At 44.0% G+C, this 24523-nt stretch overlaps 1 protein-coding gene across 1 annotated transcript in view; it reads right to left on the bottom strand.

The window, feature by feature from the left end:
* The window catches only part of ALG5 (ALG5 dolichyl-phosphate beta-glucosyltransferase), a 275306-nt gene that overhangs the window by 214135 nt on the left and 36648 nt on the right, over nucleotides 1–24523 (bottom strand). Inside the window, exon 3 of the mRNA XM_069639106.1 lies at nucleotides 10981–11027. Coding sequence (XP_069495207.1) covers nucleotides 10981–11027 — 47 coding nt within the window. The remainder of the gene's footprint in view (nucleotides 1–10980; nucleotides 11028–24523) is intronic.

Consider the following 24523-nt stretch of genomic DNA (forward strand, 5'->3'; position numbering starts at 1 on the left):
TAATCGAGAGATTTTGTACATTATGTTAGCGGCCCGCTACCGAACTCTAGTCTTGACTACATTAAGATCCACATGAATTCTTGTGACTTAGTGGAGGGAATTTTAAGTATTGATTTGCGGACCCTGCCCCCCCAGGGGAGTTACGAATTTGGTGCGCTCAGAGCAACACTTTAACCCTTTAACCTGAATTTTGTCCAGGATTGTACCCAAGACAGGATACTGAACCATACGCCAGCTAACATGACCTGGGGGCATGCAAATCTATGGAGGGGTTGGGGGAGCCCACTGGCTTTATGAAAATTCTATCATGGAACATAGTGGGGTTGAGGTGTGTTTACACCGACCCGGAGTGGTGTGATTTTGTTCGAGGCCACCAAGTCATCTTCCTTCAGGAATCATGGCTGATGGAGCCTATACCCCTCCAGGGTTTTGCAACCTTTATGGTCCCTGCTACCAAGGGGTCTAAAGGCAGATCATGGGACGGGCGAGCCTACAGATTTGGGAGGATATAAACCTCGGCTGGATAGTGGAACACAGATACAGGCTTTGTATTTTTCTAATTTTTGTTTAGTAGGTCAACTGTTTCTGTAGGTATAATTTGGTTTTAATGTTGTATGTTTTTGTGGTTCTCCTCTTTGTAAAGGGTCATGGTAGAACCATATACAAATTAAAAAAAAATAAAAAAAAAATAAAAGAAGATACAGGCTCACCTGACTTACAACTACTGGTGGTGACTATAGGATGGCGATATGGTTTCTTTTATGGGAAATGCAAGCCAGATTTTGAAAGGAAAGCAAAATACATGGGCAAAAATCGGTTTTGTTAGCACAATGAGTAGTTCTACTGAAACTATATTTTAAGGCTATAATTAGTAAAAACACTTGGCAAAATTGTTACTTTCGAAATGCAACAATAACGAACGTGAATTTTCAATGGGTAATTGATTAATTTATTCCAAATGATATTAGAGACTTACACAGGTAACTGAAGTAAATAGAAAATAAATATGCTAACAGATCTAGACTAAATAGATTCTTCTAGGGAAAGAGTGAACAGAGGATACTGGGAATTTGGAAAATGACTAAGGTTTTTATGGGATTTGAATAGGATTTGAAAAAGAAGCAAGGCAAAATAGTGGGATATGCAGTTTGTGGGTACTGGGTGATGGGATACTTACAAGGCAAGTTTGGGTTTGGTAATTTGGACAGCCAGCAGGGTCTCTAGACGGTGGGGCTACGGATCTGGTGACGGGCAGCGGGGTCAAGAGATCTGGTCCTGGGTCAGCTGGGTTCTCCTGGTGAGGAACAGCTGGGCAAAGTCTGGTCACTGGATTCTCCTAAAGGGCATCAGTTGCCTTTTCTTCTTTCTACCTTGATTAATGGGTAAGCCTGGGTCTGGATAGGTGGTTCTGTCTAGATCTGGAGTCTTGGAATCTTGAAGGGTGAATTTTGAATGTTGAATCTCCCCGTCTACCCCTAATATGGCCAGAATGACATCAGAGAATTTTACAATATGGGCGGAAGTATCGTGGACTTACCCCCTGAATGGGATAGGACAGGCTATTGGGGTCGTCTCCTCACTCCGAGCCGATTGGTCTAAGGGAAGTCACCTCACCTTAGGTGTGTGCATTTTTATGACTCCCTTTGTCTCACAAGCCTATTTTTCACAAATGTGGGTTATGGAACAAAACTTCATATTTACAATAGTCACCATCATAAAAATCAGATAGGCAGATCCCATATTTCACAAGGAATATGCCAGTTTGAATGCCTACTCTGTGTGATGTTGTCCCGTCCTTGGGCACAATTCTGCCTTTTTCAGGAGCAACGTTTTACCTAAAATTCAGCAAATGGCTACACCTATTCATAATAGTATTTGGCATAGTTGCCCCAAATTTAATATCTGTGCCATTTACGATTCCCCCAGAATAGCATTTTTCCTGCCTTCCATTTCAGTTCACCACATGCCAGAAAGATGCACCTAGTCTTGTGCCTGTCCAGAAATCACTTAAAAACTGTCATAATATCACATTACTGCTTATTCATATTGCATGGGAAAATGTCTTAAAGTATAAATGTCCTGCATTGTCAATGAGGTGGATTTGCCGAAGATGTGGGCGGCGCTGCCACGCCCACAATCCAAATTGACTCCCCTGGGTCAGCTTGCACAAGGGTTTCCATGACTCCCCTTTAAAGTCCTCCATTTTGAATTTAGAGGAAATCACCCCGGAGGCAAAACTCAGGGCTTCACCCCCCATCCATAGTCCTTGGGAGCAGTTCTGCCTGGCAGTCTGGGAGAACCTGTAATGAGCACACTTGTCAGGTCCATAAGAGCAGGGCCCCTGCCCTTGCAGAATCAGTTCACGGGGGAGGTGCGACATTGGCTTTGCTGCCAAACTGATTTGACAGAAATTCCTGGGCCTCAGCCAGGATGATTTGTCTTTTTGGGGGGAGGTGGGGGAAACAGAGCACAATACATATCTTTGCAGCCCCTCTCCCCATATGTGCAATTGTTTTTCTGTGCAAGGTACAGTATTATTTCACATTTAGCTTTCCCAATGTCATTTTCTGCTTTGCAAAAACATATTTACCCATGTTCTTTTTCTCTCATGTTTATTTCACAAAACACGTTTTTTCCCCGCCGCACAAAGCTTCCTTTGCATTTACTTTCTGAAAGGCTTTTTATAGATCTGGTCAGTTTCTGGATACAGAGATATGCTTGAAAATGGTTTCTTGGTAATTGACACGAGGCAAGAGAGAGCATCTTTTCTTTAAACTACTTTGCATGTGTTGGTTTATTTCAAAAAGTAAATCCAAGCCGTGCGAACTTGAAGCAGAATTCTTTTGCTTTTTATGGACTTTACTGATGAAACAATGCATTCTGGGAGGGATGGTCTTATTTGATGGTGTTCAAAATAAAATACACAGACAGGGCTGTGTTTTAATAGAACAAAACTGTGTGATGTTTGAAAAGAAAGTAGCACCAGTGTGATGCCATTTTAAACGTTGGTCATTTTCCTGTGCAGCCTTGAATGTTTAAATGACAGAACAGCAAGGTACAGCCGTTCTGAATTTGAGTGGTTTTCTCTGGATTCACGTGAATGACAAAATGCAGCTATTCTTGGGGTGGCTGTGTTCAACTCTCGCCCCACATGTCATCAGCAGATCAAAGCACAGCCATTTTTGGGTGACTGCTAAAATACAGTTTTTACCCTACACATCTACACCATGGCTCTGGTCTGCAGCAGTCAGAGTGAAGAACCCAGAAGATTGGTGGCAATTGGAACCAATTTCTGGATGTTCAACATAATGGCTGCACTATGTTGGTAGATGGTTGAACAGTGATTTGCCAGCATGCTGTCTATGCACTCAAGTTTCAGTTTTAAATTTGTATTTCGGATTTCTCCATCAACAATAAAATACACATACAAATCAAAAATGAAAAATAAACAGTTATGAGAACATACCATTGTAATGATAGTTTAAACACTAGTAACTACACAAAACTGTATCATAAACATTGTGTAATCACAGATTTAAAGCTCCATTTATGAACGACGCCAGGTTATACAAGAACAGTACATCACAGTTGTATAAAAGGCACATGGCTTCCTTACACTACCTGATGTGGGGTCTCAGGAAAAATGATTTTAGCTATTTCTTCCACTCATTACAGTAGTACGGGCAAATCAGAAGGAAGAGGACCAGGTCTTCATCAAGCTCACATTTTTGTGGGGCATTTAGCCAACTTGTGCGATTAGAAAGGGGAGTAAATTCAATTAAGCCATTATTAGAAGCCTCCTACCAGCTGGTGAGTCTTTGCACTCCAGGTGCCAGCAGACATGCCTACAGCTAGGGATCAAGTCAATAGTTCTACCTGATGGACCTGTAGGAGATGTTTGCACGTTTCAGTTCAGGCAGATCACTATCGCAGCACACCCCACTGTGATTGTTCCTTTCAGAGTGGAGCAGGAAGAAACAGCCAAGATGTCTGGTGATGGAGGCACCAGAGCAACTCCCAGGGAGGGGGTGGGATTACTGATACAGCGGATCCTTGTGACAACAGATGACAGAGTGTAGGACCATCACGGTATCGGTCATAAAGGTGACCAATCGGACCATCCGCTTACCAAGCTGCACCATTATCTCACAGTATCACCCTACTGCTTCTGTAGCCTCTGTGAATGTTGCTAGCAGTTAACCTGGAACAGAGCTGGATATGAAGACCCTTAACTTTGGAGACTGAGGAAACAGCTCACCGACCATGGCAAGCTTTTCTCCAACAGTCCCTGCTACATTGGCAAGGCCCATGGAGTAGAACAATGGATCTGTGTGAGCGATGAGATGCCACCCAGGGAGCAATCGCAATGCCTGGCCCTACAAGACATGGAGGATGCGCACCGCCACCTAGCAGACCTTCTGCAGGCAGTGATAATCCAGGAGTCTGGAACTCATACGCTTCTCCCATCATGGTCACCAGGAAGAAGAACAGGGATATTCGGATGTGCATAGACTACGGTCGACTGAACGGTACATACAGTCTTTTCACCAAAAAGAAGTTTCATAGAAACTTTTTTCATTGAAAGTTTTCTAACCATTTTTTTTTCACAGAATATATTTTTGGGTGGGCTAAAGAGTTAATTTTGTCTGCCAAATGTTTTTGGTGGGTTTTTAAGGGCGTTAAACAAGGGGCTGGTGGGTGGACCCCAGCAAAAAATGTAAAACAAAAGAAATGCATTAAGTGAAAATGTTTTCATTAGAAAATATTCGATGTAAAAAAGTTCAGGTGAAACATTTTTCTATGAAAATACATGTAACCGACTGAACACTCACACTGTTCCAGACCAAGACAACACACCCTCTGTGGACAAAGGCATTGGATTGACCGCCTGGGAGTAGCTATTACTACTAGCGGCTACTCCCAGACCATGAGAAGACCGCTTTCATTTGCCCATTGGGCTTCTACAAGTGCACGGTGCCTCATGGAGAAAACGGTGGGTGGCATGAATCTTCTGTAGGTGCTGTCTACCTTAATGACATCATTCTGTTTGGAGGGACTCTAGAGGAACACAATAGGAGGGTCATGAATGTGCTGGATTGCCTTCAGGATTAAGTGCTGAAAGGTCAGTGTGGACAAGTGTGGACAAGTTCTGCCAGACGAGCATCAAGTACATCTGACACATTTCTCTGCGAATAACATCGCCATGCATCTGGCAAAGGTTGATTCCCTCCTCACCTTGCCATGACCCCAGACCCTGAAGGGGTTGCAGAGCTTCCTGGAATTTGCAACAACTACAGAGGTTTGTCACGTCATATGCCAACACTGTCTGGCAACTTAATGGATATCTGCCAACAAAGAAGGGCAAAAGGAATACCACCATCCTTAAGAACCATCAGCACCATCCATGGGAGCGCTTTGCTGAAAGATGGACTGACCAATGGCAGCATGCCTCAGAGAAGCTGAAACGAACACTGACCACAGCACCAGTCCTGGGCCTCCACTGATCTCCAGCTGCCATACATCTGCATGAGGATGCAAGCCTGGAGGGTTTGGGAAGCTGTCCCTATACCAGCAAACTAATGGTGAGACGAGACCGGCCTACATGTAGTGAAAAGGAACTATCCAGCCCACAATTGCAATTTTTGGTTTTGAAGCAGTCTCTTACAGAGAAGTTCCAGGAATAAATTTGATGGCGCCACTTTCACAGTGAGGACAGACAATAACTCCCTGACATGTGTTGAAGTCAGCAAAGCTGGATGCTACTGGACACCAATGAATCGCTACATTGTCCACAACTTACAATACAGATCTCGACGCAATACCATTCATGCCAATGCCCTCTCTTGAAGGCCTCATGCTCAACCAGATGTTACACCTAGACCCACCTTGTGAAAAGAGTTGTCTTCAGCAGGTGGCATCAGAGCACTTTTCCAGGCTGGAGAGTCAGTGAAAGCCAGACAGCGCCAGGAGTGTGGACTGCTTTAGATCACCACCCGAGGCTGCACTAGCCGTTTACCACAATGTCACTAGCCTGGAGCCATCTAAGCTACTACATCTGACCCGTAATGTGAGGAGACTGTCCCCAACAAGCAGATCAGGGAAATCGGTCTGGTCTTTCGAGCCAAGACCACAGAAGTGGATATTCCCAGAAATGCCACTGGGGAACCAGATTATGCTGCAATACTGAGGCAGTGGAAGGCGCTTGTGGAAAACGGTGGACTCTTTTACAAGGAGAGCCAAGATGGAGACCGGGTGGTTAATCAATGGTCTCGGGAGGATAGTTCATCTTGGAAGATTTTTCTGTCCTAGACTATCCTCCAACAGGGCATCACTGCCAGCACTGCGCCTGGTGTGTCCCCAATAAGACAGTGGCTCATCCTGCAGCCTATTTAGGTCACCTGTTAAGCTCCGGGCCCACAGACCTCATATGCATCTACTTCCTCATCTTAGAGATGGATCGACGTGTTGTGCAGAACAGCCTGGTGGTGAAAGATCACTTTACTCAGTACGTGCATGCGTTTCCCACCAAACAATCTCCCACATGCTGTGCACTATGGTTGGCCTTCCAGAATTCATTCCAAGCAGTGACTGAATTTTGAATCGCCCCATATCAAGCAGATGCTAATGCTGGTTGGCATCAAGAAGACCCATAAGACTACATACCACCCCAGGAGAATGCCCAAGTGGAGGGGGTTCAATTGTACTCTTGGTGATGCTGGGCACCCTGAAGCCAGAGTAGAAAATCAGGTGGAGTCGGCATGTGGCAACCCTGACCCATTATTCTTATAACTGTACGAAAAATTATGTCACCAGATTAACACCATAGTATTTGAATGCTCAGGAGGGACGCCAAGTGCCTGTAGACCTGTTTTCTAGAGTGTCCGCAGATGGAACGGGCATTGAAAATTACGCCAGGTATGTGAAGCAGCTCAAATGCCAGATATCGCAAGTCCAACAGCTAGCACAGAGAAAACGGCTCAGAGCAATAAATGCTTTACCAACTGCAAGGTCAGGATCCATGTTCTTTAGTCTGACGACCGTGTGTTAATCCACAGCCTGGAAAGGAGCAGACGAAACAAGCTGGGTGACAAGCGAGAGTCCTGACTGTTCATTAGAGAACATCAGCTGGGAGAGCTCCCAGTCTCCGGACTTTGAGAGGAAGGAAGGCCCAGAATTATCAAGTCCTTGCACCAGAACCATCTGCTCCCATTCAGGGTTGAGGTTGAACTTGCACAGGTTGAGACACAAGAGTCATTGCCCAAGCGGCCCATGACAAGGCAGCTTGGACTACACACCCATAGCCCAGTGGGAGGATCAAGACCACTCAGTGGCTCAATCCCTGAAAGCTCCTCAAGCTCCTGTGACATTGAGCAGAAGAAATCCACCTGGAAGCGAGTGATGAGTTTGGGGGACTGCAGTGACCCTTTCTCCAATCATTCACTAGAGCAGGTTCCTCCACCCACCTGTTCAGACCCCACTCTGAGATCACGGTCCTGAATTTATGGCGGTTTGTGTTGAGAATACCAAAATAGCCCTTACGACGCTGACATGGCAGAGGATACCTTACCTTTACCTCCTATGACGAATCATGGGATTTAGTCACTTCTTCACAGGGGGAGCCTTTCCCAGTGATGGTAGGAAGTTGAGCCCACTATGCAATACCATCCATAGGGGTAGAGGCAAGCAGGACCTCACTGGGAGAGACTCCCCTCTTGGGGACAAGGACTACAATCACGACAAGGAACTCCCTACCCAATCCACCTTCAAGCCAGTGTTAATGAAGGCTGCAGGAAGAAAACACAAAAGGACAAATAGATAGCTGCTATTGTTATGCCGAAGCTTTGAGAGAATCTGAAAAGAATTACCTATGTCGTACTGAGATAATGAAAACCACTGGCGTAATACTGAGTACAAGCAAAGCACAAAAGAAGGACTTTAATGCTGTCCCAGCACAGCGTCATAAAACTGGGAGAGGGAGACATAAGAGAAGAGGAACCTGGGAGTTCTAAATCTGCAGTCGGAGAAGAGCAGAAGAAAATGTAGAAGCGTAAATTCCAATGCTGGAAGGAAGCTGGCGTAAGCATGAACGGAGTTGCACTCCTGAATACCCCGGCTGAGCGATGTAGAGGTACTGGCACAAGGTTCCAGGAAGAAAGGAATAGGAAGTGGTGGCATGACCGAGGACATGGAGGAGTGCCTTAAGGATGCTGAGGCCACTTACAAAGGGCACTGCGGAGAATGCCGAAGGAGGAGAAAGCGGCAAGGGAAGACGCCATCATGAGAAGAGTGCGCCAACCAATCTGCAGGCCCGGTGACGCGATCCACAAGTCAGAAAGGTAACGGAGAGAGTGGGAGACCTGGGAAGGTGACCGAAAATTTTTTAAAAATTGGATCCTCCTACTCGTCCCAGTGAGTAACCAGTGTGGACCAAGAGTGAGAATCAGTACTCGGCTAATCATATTTATCCCAGTGAGGAAAGTGTGGAACAAGAGTAAAGCTCATTGCTGGGTTAATCATTCTCGTCCCAGTAAGGAGCAAGTGTTAGAGAAGACTGAGAATTATTATTGGAGCACTCCTACTCATCTCAGTAAAGCGGAACTGTTTGAAATATATAAAGAGAGCGAGAACTGTAATACACCAATATTGATTACCCTGATCAGGAAGAGGGCTGGACATTGAAACAAGAGAGAGAGACAGACTCAAGTTTACATGAAAAGAAAAGATCAAAAGAGCACCAAGAGAAAGGGACAAACGGAATCAAAAGTAACATAAGAGAGAAAGACAAGTGGGAATCCACAATATCTGAAATATACGACTTGATAAGAAGTAGCTACGAAGAACTACCTTCAAATACTTTAAAACTTCAGCTTGCTAAGAAAGCAGCCCACCAGAGAAGGGAGTCATTCTCCTGTGCCTTAGTTATTTTGATAAGTACTAGGGTTAGCATAGATTTGTTTTGGACAAATCTAGCTTTTGGACTCCCCGACTACTGACGAGCACCCTAGTTAAGTTGGGTTAGGTAAGGAAAACCCATTGCCTAGGGAAACTTGGGCATTTATATATATTCTTTAAATAAAAACTGAGTTAAAATGGAAGATCCGTGTCCTCCTTTAGACCCACCACACTCCATTAGACCGTAGGGGTCATCATTCAGCAGAAGGATCCCCGCTGGTTCAGGAGGATGATGCCCTGATTGCTAACCATCGTTCCGCCAGGGATAGCAGGCCAGTTACAAAACTGACATCTGGTTAACCAATGGTTCAGTGCAAGGTTCCAGTTGTTCGTTCCTCTTGGTCTTCTGTTCCTCCATCCTTAGAGCAGCTTCATGGAGTTCTCTCTCACGGTCTTCATTAGACTTTGGCTTGGTATTGCACTTTATTCTCCATCTTGCAACAAATTATTCAAATTCCTTCCAAAGACCATTTGATTAATTTCTCCAGTCTTTCCCGTTCCTTGTTCTCCGTCTGCCTGCCATACAACCTCCCTTCTTTGCCTTACATTTCACTCCATCTGCCTTGCCCTTCGGTGCACCAGCCATGCTCTAATCACTGCTGTTTTGTTCACTCTCCGAAACCCACTCCAAGTCAGATTCTCTTGCAGAGACAAAGTTGTCACCCTCTTGTATCTCCTCCAAGCCATAGGTTTGTGTCAGTAGTCGGGAGTTCTGCCTTTGCAGACCCCCATGGTTGCTTTCTCCACCTGCACGTTTTCTCAAAACTGCATCTCCTTCATGGGTTTTGTATTCAACTACGTTACAATACATTCAGGACCATGTATTCGTGTTGCTGATGGCACTGGGACCAGGGGGCAGGAGGGGTCATCATCCTGGCCACTGACCTTATGCCTCAACATCTAATTGCAACACCTATCTTCCCACTACTTCCTTTTTGAAGGCCTCCAAATCTGCAGGTATGGTTGTGTAATGACCGGAATGGGAAAAAAGATTCTGGAATGTCCTTGCCATTTTCAGTCGTTAGTCGAGTCAGCAAATCACTGAATACCGCTTCTTGCATTTTCTGTGGGGGTAAGGTCGACTGGGTAGTTAGTGGCATTACACAAGTAAATGGGTGTCTAATGAGGAAAGTGCGATGTGCCATTTTGTGATACAATTAATACTGTATTTGCTAATGCACCTAGAGAAACAGGATTAAACATGCAGTATTTTTTTAGCAGTCACGTCAGGAGAGAACACCCGCAAATCCTTGCTATTTGGAGCTAGTTTTCTGCACTCCATTGCATAGAGCTCTTTCGACACATGCAGCCTTTGTTATGGTGCAGATATAGTTAAATGACACTCAGAGAAGGAAAACAATAGAAGGAAAAATGTTCTTAATGTATTGGAAATCTAGAAATCTCAGTTTTCCATACACTCAGGCAAAACAAGTCCATAAGTATTTGTGCCGACCTTTTCCATTGTCAGTTTCGTGTTGTGTGGTAGCAAGATGAGAAAAGCCACTTTTTTTTGACAACGTCAGAAAATTCTGTGAACTCGCAGACCACGAAACCAATCAGGATCCTTAGAATTTGTCCCCTTACATTTCCCTAAGGACCGTGGACTGATATCGGTCATTAAATGAACAATGCTCCATAGCAAGTGATTTGACTAGATTGAACGATTTGCACAAAAATATGCAATGAGCCACATGCAAACCAAAATCTCTATGAAAAATATGAACATTTTGGATTGTCAGACTCAAACAGATGACAGTGAAACAGCTCCATAAACGTTGTGATATTCACTGTTACACCAGTCGGGAGTGTAGCAGTGTTAATGAAAGTACCATTTTCCTGTGGAAGTAACAAAACAATACACACCTTTTCAAGTACCATGACATCAATTGTGAAATTGCAAGATTAATAACTTAGTTAAATAGCAGGAGAAGAATGAGAATTTGTTGCAGTTGAAATGAGCGGATGAACACATTGCATTCAGCAATCATTCTACATAGGACTTTAATGTGAAGAGAGAAAAATAAATACCTGTCGTCGTTCCAAATATTCTAGAGCTTCATCCATCATGACAGGCACTGAAAGCAACAACATGTTGGAGATCATTGTTTTGTATAGAAATACAAAAGCCAATAATGGTATAGCAATACCCATGCATGCCAGGGCTTCATTGCTCTTGCAGAAATAGAATTTCCCAGCACTTGAAGCCTGGTTTTATAGAAACTGAAAGTCATGTCAACATTTTCCTGAATGATATGCATCCCTACACATGTCAAGATAAATGTGAAAAGTTCACAATCTACCAGGGCCTTTGTGCCCAAAAAGAGCTTCAGCAACCACACCTACAAGTGCAAGAAACACTGAAGGCTGAAAGAAAATAGGACCCATGCTTGAGCAGGGTTATTTGCAGTCTGCCACAAAATTAGTCTTACATTTGGGATGCACCATTAGATGTAGATCTTGCCTCCAAGAAAGAAACCGGAAGACTAAGGGCCTCATTACAACTCAGGCGGTAAGGGGTTTACGGCGCCGTAAACAGCGCCGACCCTTACCGCCTGAGTACGAGGTCCCTTAGCGCCATGGAGGTTTTAACACCTTCTTTGAGCAGGTGTTAAAATCCATGGCGCTAAGGGACCATGGAGTTAATTACGCCACCGTAATTTACGGTGGCGTAATTAACGCCTTCCCCACTCCCATTATGCCCTATGGGGCAAAAATGGGAATGGGGAAGGGTAAATGGGGATTGGGGACTTACCGCCCCGCCAACCTCGGAATGGGGCGGTAAGTCCGCCAACCACCTTGGCGTAAACGTAGTTTACGCCATGGTGGTAAAGGTACGACCCAGGCGGTAGCTTACCGCCTGGGTCGTAATGAGGCCCTAAGACTGTTGTGGGTTCAGGTCCAGGAGGGTGTCCCTAGGTTGGTGGGTGAGAATAACCTTCAGGAGCCTAGGAGGGTATCCTTCGGTTCGTCAGAGGTTAACAATATCTGAATCAAAGAGCAACCAGAAAGGAACCACAGAGCAGAGCAAGACGTTAGATTTTATTAACTGTTGGAGACTAGGAACTTTGGGACCTGGGCATTAGGTCCTAATAGAGTAATATTTTAACAGTTCAAACTTTGGACTCAGATATTAGGCGCCTTTTGCAGCAAATCTCCAGTTTTCACATTTGATTAGACTCCCATTCTGGCACCATTATCTTGAGCTGTCCCTTTCAAGTTCTATTTGGATACCCTCGACTCTGCACACGTTCACACCATCTCGTAACTCACCAAAAACACATCATTAAGGTTAGAGGGAATATTAAACGTGACCCTCCTCTCCTTTTCTGGGTGGATTAGGAGGAGCTTAGAACACACAGGAGCCAACAATTATTCCCTTCCCCCACTGTTCTTTGCATTCAACCCCACCCCAAGTATGGTTTACGTAGTGGGGCTGGAGAAGGACTTGAGTTATGTTGCAATTTTCCCATTCTTGTAGACCTTCATCCAAGAAGGTGCTGAACTTGAAACTCAATTGCTTTGTTGCTCTCAACCTATAAGATTCCCCCAACCCCCCTCTGTCACCTTCGATTTCCTCCGCCACCTGCTCCATCTGAACTGGCACCTATTGACTAATCTGTGAACTCCTCTTGTGCTCCTGAAGACTTCTTTGTATCTGACATTATTAAGGAATCAGCTCCCCTTACCTGTACCTACTTCCCCACCCCTTCCTTTAAACCACCATTTGCCCACAGGAACTTCCAAGCCAGTTATAAAGTGCCCACCTTCCTACCCTCTTAGAAGAGCCTGACACATACCACACTGCCAACTACAAATCAGTTTCCTTCTCCAACACAGTTTTAAAATCCTAGATGGTGTGGTATGACTGAATCAGCACAAACCTAGAAATTGAAGCATACAGTGATCCCTCCATTCTGGGTTCCCCAGTAGTCACTCCACTGAAACACTGCTCATACTTGTAAATAACTTACTCATGTTTGCTCATCACTTCATATACACAGAGGAACTAGGCTGAGAGAAGAACCTACCCAATCTCCCTAAATAATAACCCTCATAAAATAAGGATATACGGATCTGTAACATATCCACTTATCAAAAAACAAGCCACGTCAAATCATACCAAGGAACACCCCAGATCAATCGGAAAGGAAAGCAAGGTATGACCCAGCAATAGCACCTGGAATCCCTTGAAGGCACAGGCAGCAATGGACCACTGACAGTAATAGATAGGAAGGAGCAGGGAATGATAATATAACTCCACTAGCCAAGCAGATAATGCTCGCCCATGGGTGTACTAAGGTCAATAATTTAGCTGGAGGCCAGCCTCATCCCACGGCCCTAAAACTAGACAGTCAGGAAAGGGAAGAGAAGTCCAAACCCCCCAATGAACTACTGACAGTAAATAGAAAGAAGTGATCTGTTTAATGATAATATAAGACCACTATCTAACTAGGGGATAAGGCTCACTTACCTGGGGTACTAAGCCAATTAATCTGCTGGAACCAGACACGGTATCACCACAGAAACTAGACAATCAGTAAACCAAGAGAAAGAATATACCAACCCAGCATGACAACCTGATACATAAACTAAACAACATGGATTATGAGACATACAACCCACTAACCAAAACCTCACATTTCTACATACTTAATTCACACACAACCCCACACAACCACCTCTCTCACAGCAAACCGCACAGACTTCACCACACCGCAACAAAAATCAATCAACACATAGATCGCAACAACAGGACGCGAGGACCCGCTTCGATCCTATATGCATACCAAACCTCAGCGCACAGTGAAAACCGAATTGAAGCTGCCAACAGTACACCACCTCTCACTTTCCTATGCCCTCTTCACTCACTAATCCACCCCCCACCTTTTGTTTACAGATCCGCCAGAGCACCTGGAGACCAACTAGGTTGGCGACAGTGCGCAATATAAATACCTTTAACATTAACTTCCATCCTCCATCCTGCTTCGACTCTCTGCCACTTTTGACACGCAGATCACTTATCACTCCTCTCGACTCTTTCCCACCTTGGCTTCCAGGGCACTGCCCTTGCCTGAACTGCCTACTGCCTACTGCCTAACTGCTAATGCATTTTTCTCAGCTGGAATGCTAGAACATTTACCTCGCTACACCTCGTCAACTGGAATGTTAATCTCATTCTTTGGGTTCTCGTAGCATCTCTTTGCAGACAACACCCATGTTTCCCTCCTTCGCCCTTCTTTCAGCATCACATACTGCCCGTTTATCATGTGCCACTGATCCTGCTATGCTTAACTCTAATCTACCTCCAAGCTTGTAACGCTTCAACTCACAGCCTTACATCTTCCCCCCCATGGCTGTTAACGTGCCAGATTCTTTTTTTGTCAGTGATGTGAAACTGCAACAGTTGAATACTGCAACCACGACATGTGTATGACAATCCCATCATATCCCACCTTTCCTTCCCCCAACATTAATTCCAACACTTCCAGATGGGATTCTCTTTCTCTACTGCTTGACCAAACTTGACTAGGTGCATACATTTGCTAACCGGACTCCCTACCCGTCTCAAACATCACCCTCTGCTCACTGCCTGCACGTGAGATGGCTGTGCATGCGCACATCGTGGATCTACGCAAGTACAACACATTTTTTAACTTTGAATCCCAAAACATCTAATATTTTTGTTCAATGTGTTGCACATTTCATCAGAACAAAATGTGGGGGGAGACCCTCCACAGCACCCCAATCAACTCCCTATTCCCCTCATCTATTCATGAAATGTGGAAAAATGAAATCAAAATAAATCTGATTCTCAGTACCGGTCTGTGTTGTTTTGTAGCAATACCCAAATTGCTTGCTCTTTCTGGTGTACACGTCCATTCCTGGCTTAGCCATGAGCCCCCGTCCCCCTGACACCTTTTCCCTGACTTGCTCCATCTCTTGCTTCTACCCACCTTGCATTCCGAGATCTCAAGCCCTCCTAAACCTCCATCTGCCATCTCTTGCTCCGTTAGCTTACTCGCTCTCCACCACTGGAATTCCCTTAGCATTACATCAAATCCATCCATGCGGTATAAGGATTCAAGACTGAAATTAACAAACACCTAATTTTCCGTAGGAGACACTGTCTGATGTTATTAGCTCACCCATTGTCCCCCATCATGCTCTATAACATGTACCCATTTGGGAATTTATAAAAAGCAAACCTAGCTTGAAAGTAACAGAGCACCCAGTTGCTTACAAAACAGGGTGCAGGGGCAGTAGGTAGGGTGAACAGAGTAGAGTTAAATAAGTATTTACTTTAGGAGTAAATACTGTAATTGACACCTTTTCGCATATGTAAATACTACCAAATGTCAACCATGTAAAATGTTAGTAATTCTTGTCGGTCAGTGCCATCTTATGACTTCCTCTGACACTTGGTTAACAGATCTGTCCTTGGATCTCATTTACTAATGTAAGGCATGCAAATGGGGGATTGGCCAGATAGCTATTCATGCGCATGTACAGTTTGTCCAAGCTCTTCAGTTCATACAAATAAATAAAACATCTATGCCTACTAGGAAATGTAATTTTTTGTGGTAAAATCCTATGTATTGTGGTTCATTTGAACAAAATGCACCACCAGGAGCACGGGAAAAGACAGGGGGAACTATGCAAGGTGGAAGAGCAGCACAAAACCATAGGATCAAAGAAAGTATATAGGAAGCTCAGTGTTGATGGGGGCCAATTCAACATTATCTGGCCTGCAAAAGTGGAACATGCCCTAGTTCGGACCCAGCAAAGGTTGGATGTACATAACAAGACAGACAGATCACCCTACAATTTAAATGCATGCACACAAAAATAGGGATAAGTTCACAAAATTATAGTTGAAGAGGTTTTGGGTCTCTTCAAGGTGGTGAATTACTACTTTGGAGGATTGCCATCTGGGAAGGATGCAGAATCTCTGGCTTTTTTGGATTTTTACAAATATAAAGACACTACGGCTGCTCAGAATGGGACATCGAAAACATTCCTGGGAAATTAAAGGAAAAGTTAAAAATTCAAGACTGGATCGAGACAATGGAAAAGGCAGAAGAGTTCACATCCCAGAACCATCATACAATTAATACACAAAGGATTGATAAGTTCAGGAATTACTTAAAGAAATTTCCAGATAAAAGGCTCTGAATAATCTTTTTAAGAGCGCGTCTGAATGTTTTGAAGATGAAGGAAATTCTATATCTCAGGAAGCAATCAAGGGATAATAAATGTCGCTACTGCACAAGTTCAGACATCGAAACAGTTCAACACCTCCTCCTTCATTCAGGGACAGACAAACCAAGAACAACTTATCTACGACCACATAGACTTTAAACATCTGACGTCAAGCGAACAAGAATGGTGGAATAAGATAATGAGTGGAGATTGCACGACTCTGGCAACAGCCAAGTTCCTAGAGAGTTTGGATTTAGAAGGAAAGCCAAATGTGCCAACTCAACAGGAAGATACAAACTTGACAGAATAAATCACCAATTCTCTTACCAAGATTAAGAATGGCATAAACGTTTTTAAGCATGGAAACTATTTTGTAAAAATTGTAAATTCAATTAAACAAACAAAAAAAAAGATGCAGCTAATCTCTCAAAAAGGGTGGTTTGCTGACATGATCTCCCCCTCCTCCTTTCAGCCAACTCCATGCCAAAATCATAGCGTACACCACTATCCTGATCTGCAGTGCCTGGCTGTCCAGTGGCATAGAGCAGGTTCGGGGGCACTCCGACAGCTGCAGTGACAGCCAAGTAAATGAAGCCCAAGGGCTGCATTTAAGATAGGCACCCCTTTTCCAAAACCACATTACTATGTGAGTTATTATCCTGCTGACAGTTATAAACTTTAAAGATAAGCCATACCCGAGTTTAAGTTATGGTGGCGAGCGTCTCTCATACTGTAAAGGACATGAAATTGAGATCACGTGTCATCCCTGTGGGCACAGCTCAGCTGCGGAGGGGTTTTGTGTATTTTGGCCAGACAGCCTGACCCTGCCAAATGACAGGGCAAGAAACTGAATAGCTGGACCTTTCATTTTGAACCTGTGTGATGTTTGTGATCACCCCTTCCAGCAGGACAGCCTCAGCAGGAGCTTCCCTGGGAAGCAGGCATCAAAGGGAACAAACATCCCAAAAGGACCAGCCTCACACCAGGATGCTGCACGCCAAAAAGGACTTGGATGCGATTAACAAGGGAAGGGGGCAGAGTTAGTGTAGAACAAGGGCTCAATCCAGTGGGAGGAGGATTCCACCATTATGTTTCTCCCGATCTTTACCCTTCCTCCTGGTCCCCTCCAATTCCTTAAGTACAGAACACTTTGGGATTGGAAAGCTTAAGGCAGGCTTACTTTAATCCAATCAACTGTGAACTTTTGCCTTTAAAAGAAGGGGCCTACCAGTCACACTACTGCCAGGGCCTCATCGTGGTGGAGGACCCCTGAAAGTGTGCACCAGCCTCCCAAACATTGAGAGCCCTCAGAACAAGGTCCTGAGACCCGCCCCTCCTACCCCCCGTGAAGGACTCAAAGAACCAGAGAGCCAAGACATCCAGTAATCTTATGTTTTTGCCATTGAACCGTTGCAAGCCGAGCTTCCAGCCGGTTTGACACTGTTCAAAGCAACAGGACACCCCTGCTCCCTCCGAGTTACCTTTGGCACGCAACCGATCTTCGAGCTACTATCTAGCATCCTCGAGCCAGTTTGCTGCTGCACCTCCACCAGCAGAGAGCGTCATTGCTTCGGTTCAAACTCGAAGACCATTGTTGCATTGACCAAGTTTGAACAACCTTTCTAACCGCCAGCATCTTAACTTCAGATTTTCATCGCCAGTTGAACAGGCCTTGGTGTCCACCACCAACAAGCTACAATTGAACGCTGCAACGAAACGCCTGACTTGAACTGCAATTGAAACAACCCTGTGGACCGTACAATCTGCCCTTCTGCAAGCATTGCTTCAAACTGCACCAAATTTCAGCTCGACCTCTGCTCAATGGCGCTTCCTAAAACAGAACACCACGACCGATGCATTCAAATTGCTGAAAACCGCATGAGTAGCACCTAGAAGCTTGGTTCACAGTGGTCGACCCGCTAAAACCACTGAAAGGTACTATTGACTGGTAACTGCCCCTCTTGCTCATTTCTGGGCCCTAGAGACTGGCTAGGTCTGACAAAGTGGCCATCCTTGTTTGTCTTGAGAAGGCCCTTCCACATCGGATGGGAAAGCAAGAGAGATTACAGCCAATATGCTTATTTGAGGTTATTTTTGAGGCTCGAAATGATTTCTCCCTACATAGGCGATGCTGTACATGATAATGTGTCATTTTTTGGAAGACAGCAACATCATCTGTGTACTAAATGGGACACAAGCACACAAGTTAGCATAGAGGTGGTAATCGGTTCCTAGCAGATTCTAGCACTAAAGCTAATCGGGAGCTTACTATGGAAGGGGTGATGGGGAAGGCTCCTTTCTACATTTCTGGTGGATTTGGCCGAAATTGTGAAAACATGTGGAGTATATATGCCCTTTGACACTAGTCTAATGCTGCTAGGCAACCACATGACAAAATGTGTACTCTTCCAATATGCAATTGGACACTTAAACCAGTTGTTGTTGGCAGCAAGAAAATTGGCTTTTTGGTTTCATACGACATCCATGCTTGTCTCAAATGTGTAGGGCAGGGATCTGCAATGTTTGGCTCTCTAAATGTTTTTGACACAACTCCCATCAGCCATAGCCAAAACAATCAATGCTGCGGAATCATGGGAACCATAGTCCAAATCATATGGAGATGCAGAGGTTGAACCCTGGAGTAGCGGTATCTTAGCGTGTGAGAATGTCACATTTTGTTATTAAAATGGACTTATAATTTCTGGCATGAGGCAGACTTTTTTTCAGTTCATCTGGAAGCCAAATAAAAACTGGATATGCCCGATATGATACCAAGCTACTGAACTATTGAATGTGTGAGGTTGCGCTGTGTACCCCACCCGCCCCCCAATTACCGAAGGTACACTCTTTGAGCCTGGACTAAGAACCTAAGAACTAAGAATTGTAACATTGTGTGGACTAATCAGAGGCTGGAATCTGGGAGGGGGCAGGTGCATGGATGAATGATGTTCATAATGAAGATCTGGATGGCGACTTGACTTGTAATGTCCATTTTCTTTCAAAACTAATAAACAGATTAAACATAAAACAGCGGAAACAATGGCCGTCGTGCAAGCCATCCTCAAACTGAATTTGAAGTCCATTTAAAAGTCATTTAACAACTGATAACAGTGGTGCTTTAGATGCCAAGATCGAGGTTGGTGAAGTTTTGAAGGCAATATGGCAGCTTAAAGCAGGAAAATCACTGGGACTGGACGGTTTGCCAGTAGAATTCTACAGGACCTTTAGCTCCATTTTTATGCCATTTGTTTAACGATTTTATTTTGAAAGTAGATATATTCCAATCAAGATCATATGAAATGTGGGAATTTCACTATTACATGCTGATTTAAAGGATAGTTCCGGGACTTTTTTTTTATTGTCCCTACGGTTCGGCCATGTGTTTTTAAGCATAACTCGGTAGATCGTAGAAAACTTTCCTATGGACCTTACCCGACTTTTCGTCCATTAACGCACTCGAAATCAGCCGCCATTTTCTGATAATCCTATCATTTCCCCCCCATCGCCCTGGCGCACCTGCTTTTGCGGCACTAAATCAAATCCCCCGCCCCTGAAACAGACTTGATCAAAACATTCATATTCCCCGCCTCTATCCGTGACGTGACTGAGCTGCGTAGGCAAACGCGCCCAGGCGTCTTCTACGCGACTCCACACAGAACCAGGAAATCAACACAGATGAGCTCACACAACACAGTGCGCCACAATTGGGAATATGAAACTGTACTTTTAAATTAAACCGCAAGATTGTAAATTTGGTAAAGTACATTTATTTGACATCAAATGTTTTGAGAATATTCAGCGATTTGCATTTTTATTTGCTCACGTTCCAAAAAGTTCGTTTTTGAGGCACACGATGTTCCTTTGCTGTACACAGGGTCTTAGATCATCTCACAATACAGCGCCACAATTCGGAATATGAAACTGTGGTTTAAAAGCAAACGGCAAGATTGTACATTTGGCAAAGTACATTTATTTGACATCAAATGTTTTGAGAATATTCAGCGATTTGAATATTCAGCGGTCGCACTGATAATCGCATGGCTGTTCCAACAACGAGGCACTAGGCCACCACAACGGTCTGTATGTTGCATCTAGCCGTTAGTACCGCGTAAGGGCATACTTGTACTTGGCGATCGTCCCATAAAATGGTCAGGGTGGTAACGTTGTTCACGCGGAGAAGCAACTGGCGGTTGAAAAACCCATCCGCCGGTGTCTGGTACTCGTGACACAGACAATAATGGATGATGTACCTGTTTGACAAACATAAAAAATGAAATTAGTCTCACCATCAGATCTTTATTAAAATTATTCATTTTATATATTAGGTCGGGAAATTATTTCATAGCTAGGACAGTGCAACTGGGTATTATACATCAAGGGGGGGCTGTAGGATACTGAGACAGTCCCCCAGTGCAGGGGTTGACAGGGAGGCAGTGCAGGTGGAGAGTGGAAGGGCCCAGGACCGAGGTCGCAGACAGTGGACCAGTTGTAGCAGGGGAGAGGGAGAGAGAAAGCAGAAGCAAAGAGGAAGGTTTTGAGGTGCTTCCGTAAAAGGAGATGGTTCTCCTCAAGATAGTGCGCGGTACAAAACAATATGCCACATAGAACGAACAAGTACAACTTAACCCGTCTTTAAAGCTACTGTATAGTAATTAAATTGCGGTATAAACTCATCTAAAGAGTTACTTACATTATATTTGCATTTTCCATTGTGTCTGTGCGTAGGGCAGCCCCGAAATACCACTCCTTCTATGCCGACGTTATTTCTTCTAATGAACGAACATTAAATGGCTTTCGTTTCTGAAATTATATTCATTATCGTTTCTTACGTTATTGCCCCACACCCCCAAAAAGAAGTCTTTCGAGATGGTCCCGGCCTGTCAAGGTCAAATAACAATAGAACCTTATACTGAGTCGTGGGCCATTCCGGCACCCGAGCAAAAAATCAAAGCAGCTGACCTTCACTTTGAAAGAGCACACATTCCTAGTTAGCTACATTCAGTGTAAGGCCATCTCACAGGACTTGAAATTTACACTCCATCTTTGCATTTTGTCTGCGTGCATTTGCAGCCCCAGAGAACCATAAATACGGAGACATTCTATATTTTTTGAAAAATGATTTATATTACTGTTTGGTTTAATTTAATGCGCAAATGAACAAGGTTGGATAGACACATTGCATGTACATTGAGCAATCACTTTTATTTACACATTACATAGCTACACATATTCAATGGGCCTGCGACATGAGGAGACTCGAGAGAACAGACAATCAAATTACAATCATTTAAACCGTGATGTGTATTTCTCAATGAGCTCTTCTTTAGGTGGACATGGAACAGAGGCAATGTTGGGTGGCAATGCAGTTGTCCCCTGCACAGGTTCGTTCACAACTCCATTTATGTGCCTATCTAGGACGTCAACAATAAGTCTCTCAATAAACTCATATTGCATATCCTCAAACACTGGTTTGATCACCCATTGTTTACTTCTTTTAGTGAAGGCCTTATTGTAGCGAAGCGTCCCTAAAGTTCCGGTCGTCCTACTTTGTTGACGGCCAACATTATGGTTATGTGCCAAGACCGCTAGAAGAGTCCGATTTATCATGCCCTCCATGCCAAAATGCAATCGTTTTGGCCTGTACTTTAGGCACATATTGTGGAACACCTCCAAATCTCCTGTGTGGCAGAATTCCGTGAGTCCCCTCAAATCTCTTGTTATAGTTTTATCAAATACAATCTTTTCAATGGCTTTGTGAGTGGGTGATGAAGGAATCAACCACTTCTTCCGTGCCTCCTCTGTGGACAAATGGCCATGTTCACAATTGTGGAAATGTTGGTTTGTGTTCTAACGGTGAACGTTGGTACAATGTAGCATTACTGACCGCCATTTTTCCAGTAGAATTTCCAATGACCCTGCACATGTTTTTGAGCTCCACCAAAGATGGTTGCTGATTGACTTGGACCACTGTGAAATACCTTGCATTTCTTTTTTTTTTACCTGCAGCCGACATTTTTTTATTGATTGTTTTTGCAAGATGCCAAACGTCAAATTGGTGATTTATATTTTTGTACTCTTCTCTCATTGTCTTGGCAATTGAAACATGTCTGTCCGTGGCTATCAGGTCGATCAGCATTCCCCGCGATTGTAGTTCTTGCAATGATGCTACAAAGCCAACTTTCTCCATGGCCACTGAGGATGTACTTTGTGACACCTGCACGACCACCGAACTCACAATTTTCTTACTTTCCATGTCCTGAAAGTGGTAGGTGCAGTACTTGGCTGAAAATCCTGGGCTGTCGCACTGTCCATCACCGGCTAGCCTGAACCGTTTGCCCGCGAATGTACTATCAATAGACATTTTTTCCATTCTCCAAGCTTCGCTAATGGCTGGAAATAGATAATCGGTTTGGTATTTGTAGAACTGAGTTTTCGCAATGAAATGGATTCCCACAAACTGAAAGAAAGACTCTAACTTTTTAAAACTTGAACCACTAAAAAGTGCAGCCGCTGCACAAAGTAGATTGCCTGCTGGCAATTGCCCCAGCATGGGTTGTGCAGACCATGAGAAAGGATGATATTTTGTGCAGGTGGCATGTATTTTAAGGTTAGTGCCTCGAATTGCACGAGTCACATTAATCAATGGCTCCCCACATACTTCCCCACCTACCGAATGCCCACATTTCAACCGAATAATAATATCAATCAAACAACTATCGAATACAATGAATTTGGCCTCTTTCCTTATACTGTCACTCTGCATCCCAGCTGGTTCGGCCTGTAACGTTGAGGACATGTCACTCACATGAAAGGTAGAATCTCTGATATCGTCTTCTGCTATGTTCAGTGATATTGATGGTGTTTCATTGTAGTCCAGTTCATTCTCTTCCATTGCAACATCTGTTCCTTCTCTGGCGATGGGTGAATAAGACAATTTCTTCAACTTTCTAGCGGTCTTAGTTTTTGCGGGTGTGGATTCTGTGAATTGATCTCCGACTGCATCCGAACTACCAGGAGGACATTCACTATCAATGGCTGGATGTGGTATAGCTCCGTTGTCAATCACTTCATATTCTTCCCATTGGCACGATGCATCTCCAGTCTCAAGTCCCTGCCAAAAGGTTTGACAAGCAACATCTCTCGTTCGCTTCACTGTCTGTGTAGATCTAGTTCGTACACCCACTCGCAACTAGAGGACAGATTGGAAAAGGGATGTTCAGTTTAAACACAACTTACAGTATTGAACTATTAACAGTGAAAAACAACATAATATAGTGACCAGGACACTAACCTTCTTTTGCTTTCTTTTCTTTGAAACTTTCTTGCCTCGAACTTCAACATCAGGACGCTGTTGCTCCGACTCGTGTGTGCATGTCTCCACTTCCTCTTGCGCTGCAACGACTATATTTTCATGATCAGCACATCCATCACGCACTGACGCTCCATCGACTCCCTGAAACATAGAACTTTCATTAGTATGTATAATAATATCGAAAACACAAAATGTACTTGGGGACCAATACCCACGTACATCTCAATAGCAAAACACGAATGAACGCTTTGTGTAGAACATTCAAACGACAATTATTCACGCATTGTTGATCTAGTTAGATGGAACTGTCAAGATCCATACCTCGGGCTCCTCATAGACTTCCATTGATGATATTATTGAAGATGATGCTTCAGTAACTCCCTGAAACACAGTAATTGCATTAGTATGGTTTTCTATTTTGTTAAAAAGAACATAAACTTTGTGCAGGCGTCAACGGCTCATCTAAATAGACCTGCACAAATGATCAGTTGTCCAAAATAAATAATGGATATGTAAATATGATTCGATTTGCTCGATCGTTGGAAGTGTCACCACCCAGAGATCTGCATCAACTACTAGGGGTGATGTTCTTGTAGAAGAAGCTCCGTCATCTCCCTGAAACATAGTACTTGCGTTAATAAAGAAGGAAGTATAGCGGATGTAATCAGGTCATATGATTTCGCTTGATCGAACTGTCAGTATGCATACCTCGAAATGCATAAGAACATCAAGGGACGATGTAACTGCGGTGCACACTTCTGCAAGCTGTTGCGCCGACCCGTAACTGCATGCTCCCCCTTCTTCTTGGACTAATGCTCCATCGACTCCCTGAAACATAGGACTTTCATTAGTAATGAACACAATATTGAAAAAAGAAGACACATAGGAGGGCGACGACAGAAGGACATATCAATGGCTAAAAACGAAAGAAACATTGTGTGTAACAATCACGCTACAAGAATGCAAGATCTGATGATCTCCATCGATGGAACTGTCCGGAAACGTACCTCGAGCATCTGAGTGACATCAACGGTTGTCGTCAATACGTTGGACTCCTCA

This window comes from Ambystoma mexicanum, chromosome 7q (genome assembly GCF_040938575.1).
Source record: "Ambystoma mexicanum isolate Mex_15411 chromosome 7q, UKY_AmexF1_1, whole genome shotgun sequence".
NCBI lineage: Eukaryota > Metazoa > Chordata > Amphibia > Caudata > Ambystomatidae > Ambystoma > Ambystoma mexicanum.